Raw genomic sequence first — 2,707 nt, 5'->3', positions numbered from 1 at the left:
ATATATATATATATATCATCATAAACAATATTTTCAGATTGTATTATAAGAAGAAACGATAAATGAAGATTATTCACAATAAGATACAATTATAACGATTAAACTTATAGTCATGATTTTTTAACAAACTTAATTATAAGTTTCATTTTTTAAAGAGGGAAGTTTAACGATTTAACAATTGCCGATTTCATACACATTATTTAATGATTTATAAATTTGTAAATCGTTATTTGTAAATATTTCTATAAACGATATTTACACCCCGCGCCCTTTTTGTCCAGGCGCCCTTTTTGTACGTACGCCGGAAGACATTCATTGCTATTTTGTGAAAAATAGCGTTTGCATACTACTACTTATCTTGTGTAACTTTTGGTATTTACTTCGAACTTTCAACTCAAAATTGTGAAATTCCCATGCAAAAAAGTCAGAATTCTGCAGAATCCCTGCGCTTATCCCTAGAGAGAGAACCATCGTGAAGAAAAGAGCTGAGAATCCTGTGTGTGGGAAGATATTCCAGGCAGGACACAGCAGTTCCCTAGGAGATTCTGTTTACACTTTTCCATCATGTGAGGTTTCAGCCCCAACCCGCCTAGTTTCACTTCTTCCTTAGTCCTGTCAGAATGGCGTCTGCAGCTGATCTGAGGGAAGAGCTGAGCTGCTCCATCTGCCTGAGCCTTTATAGGAAGCCCGTGTCCCTCAGATGTGGACACAGCTTCTGCCAGGAGTGTCTTGTGGCCGTGCTGGATACACAGGACGGGACTGGAGTCTACACCTGTCCAGAGTGCAGAGAGACGTACCTACAACGGCCACATCTGGAGAACAACAGGAAGCTGTCTAACATTGTGGAGAGTTTCCAGTCTGCTCATCACCAGGAGAAGGCTGCTGCCTTCTGTACATACTGCGACCTTCCTGAACCAGCCGTCAAGGTGTGCCTACAGTGTGAGGCGGCTTTCTGCGAACACCATTTACGCAAACACACTAAGTCAGCTGAACATGTCTTGCTCGAACCCTCTGCTTCCCTGGAGGAGGACAGGAGATGCTCCGTCCACAAAGAGGTCCTGAGATACTACTGCACAGAAGACAAGGTCAGCGTCTGTGTGTCCTGCTGCCTGGCCGGCCGGCACAGAGGGCACCTGGTAGATTCTCTGGATGAGGCCTCGGAGAAGAAGAAAGAGAAACTGAAGAAACTAATAGAGAAATTAAACTCTTGCTCGCAGGACATTGATGGAAAAATCCAGGACCTACAGACTCATAGAAAACAGGAGAAAGGGAAAACGGCCGCAGTCACTCAGAGAGTCACCGGCCTATTCAGCGACATCAGGAGGAAGCTGGACCATCTAGAATGGAAGCTGTTGTGCCAGATCTTCAAGCAAGAGAAACAGGTGTTATCGTCCGTTTCTGACCTGATCCAACAACTGGAGACACAGAAAGACGAGCTGTCTAATAAGATTCATCAAATGGAAGCCTTGTGCCAAATCGTGGATCCTTTAATGTTCCTGGGGCAAGAACTCAGTACTAAAGATTGCAGTCCTGGAAGCTGTGAAGTCATTGGTGACGTGAGAGAGGCTGCGTCTTTTACTGAAGCCCCAATCTCAGAAATGCTACACAGAGGACTTCTCCTGCTTGCCGACAGCCTCACCGACCTCAACATAAAGCGGCAATTCTCTGTGATGGAGAAATCAAAGATCTCGCTGGATATGGACACTGCTCATGTTAACATAAGAATATCAGAGGACCTCAGGTTGGCCACCTATGCTGAAATGCCAGAGATAAGACCAGATGGTCCAGAGAGGTTTAAATCCCTGCAGGTGTTAAGTAGACAGAGCTTCTCATCGGGGAGACATTACTGGGAGGTGGATGTGAGCCATGCAAAGAAGTGGCTGATAGGCGTTGCCTCTCACAGTATAGAAAGGAAAACAAGGGGGAAGGAATCGTACATAGGCTACAATAAGAAATCCTGGGGCCTGTATGAAAATCACTTTTTTAGAGCATGCCACAATAACATGCATACAACGAAAGGTGCCAAATCTTCAGCTCAGGCCATCGGGATCTATCTGGACTACGAAAGTGGCCTTCTGTCCTTCTACCAGCTATGTGACCCCATCAGACATCTACACACCTTCACTGCCACCTTCACTGAGCCCCTCCATGCTGCTTTCTATGTGTTCCCAGGTTCATGTATCCGCATCATCGATTAATGTACCCAGGAAGAAGGTCTTGAATTAATTCTCTTCCATCACAAACTACCAGAGATATGCAAATCATTCTACTGTGACGCAGGGACCAACTGTACATCCATCACTTCAGCTTCAAGTGAACCTAAAGTAAGGTTACTTAAAGGGACACTGAGCAGGGGCGCTGGGCATGCTCTTATGCATAGGCACGTCTATATGAGGAGGAGTATACACTCCCTTTCTTAAGGGAATACTGTAGGGGGGGGGGGGGAATGAGTTGAACTTACCCGGGGCTTCCAAAGGTCCCCCACAGACCTCCTGTGCCCGCGCAGCCACTCCCCGAAGTTCAGGCCCCGCCTCCGGTTCACTTCTGGAATTTCAGACTTTAAAATCTAAAAACCACTGCGCCTGCGTTGCCGTGTCCTCGCTCCCGCTGATGTCACCAGGAGGATACTGCGCAGGTGCAGACCATACTGGGCCTGTGCAGTACACTCCTGGTGACATCAGCGAGAGTGAGGACACGGCAACGCAGG

The 2,707-nt window shown here is 46.5% G+C and overlaps 1 protein-coding gene across 1 annotated transcript; it reads left to right on the top strand.

The window, feature by feature from the left end:
- The first annotated feature begins 620 nt into the window (after positions 1 to 620).
- Positions 621 to 2,375, top strand: LOC137525380 (E3 ubiquitin-protein ligase TRIM39-like). Its single transcript, XM_068246446.1, has one exon. The coding sequence runs from the start codon at positions 621 to 623 to the stop codon at positions 2,196 to 2,198; it is 1,578 nt and encodes a 525-aa protein (XP_068102547.1). The 3' UTR covers positions 2,199 to 2,375.
- The last annotated feature ends 332 nt before the right edge of the window (positions 2,376 to 2,707 follow it).

Source organism: Hyperolius riggenbachi, chromosome 7, assembly GCF_040937935.1.
Source record: "Hyperolius riggenbachi isolate aHypRig1 chromosome 7, aHypRig1.pri, whole genome shotgun sequence".
NCBI classification, from domain to species: Eukaryota; Metazoa; Chordata; class Amphibia; order Anura; family Hyperoliidae; genus Hyperolius; species Hyperolius riggenbachi.
This window is presented reverse-complemented; position numbering and strand designations above follow the sequence as displayed.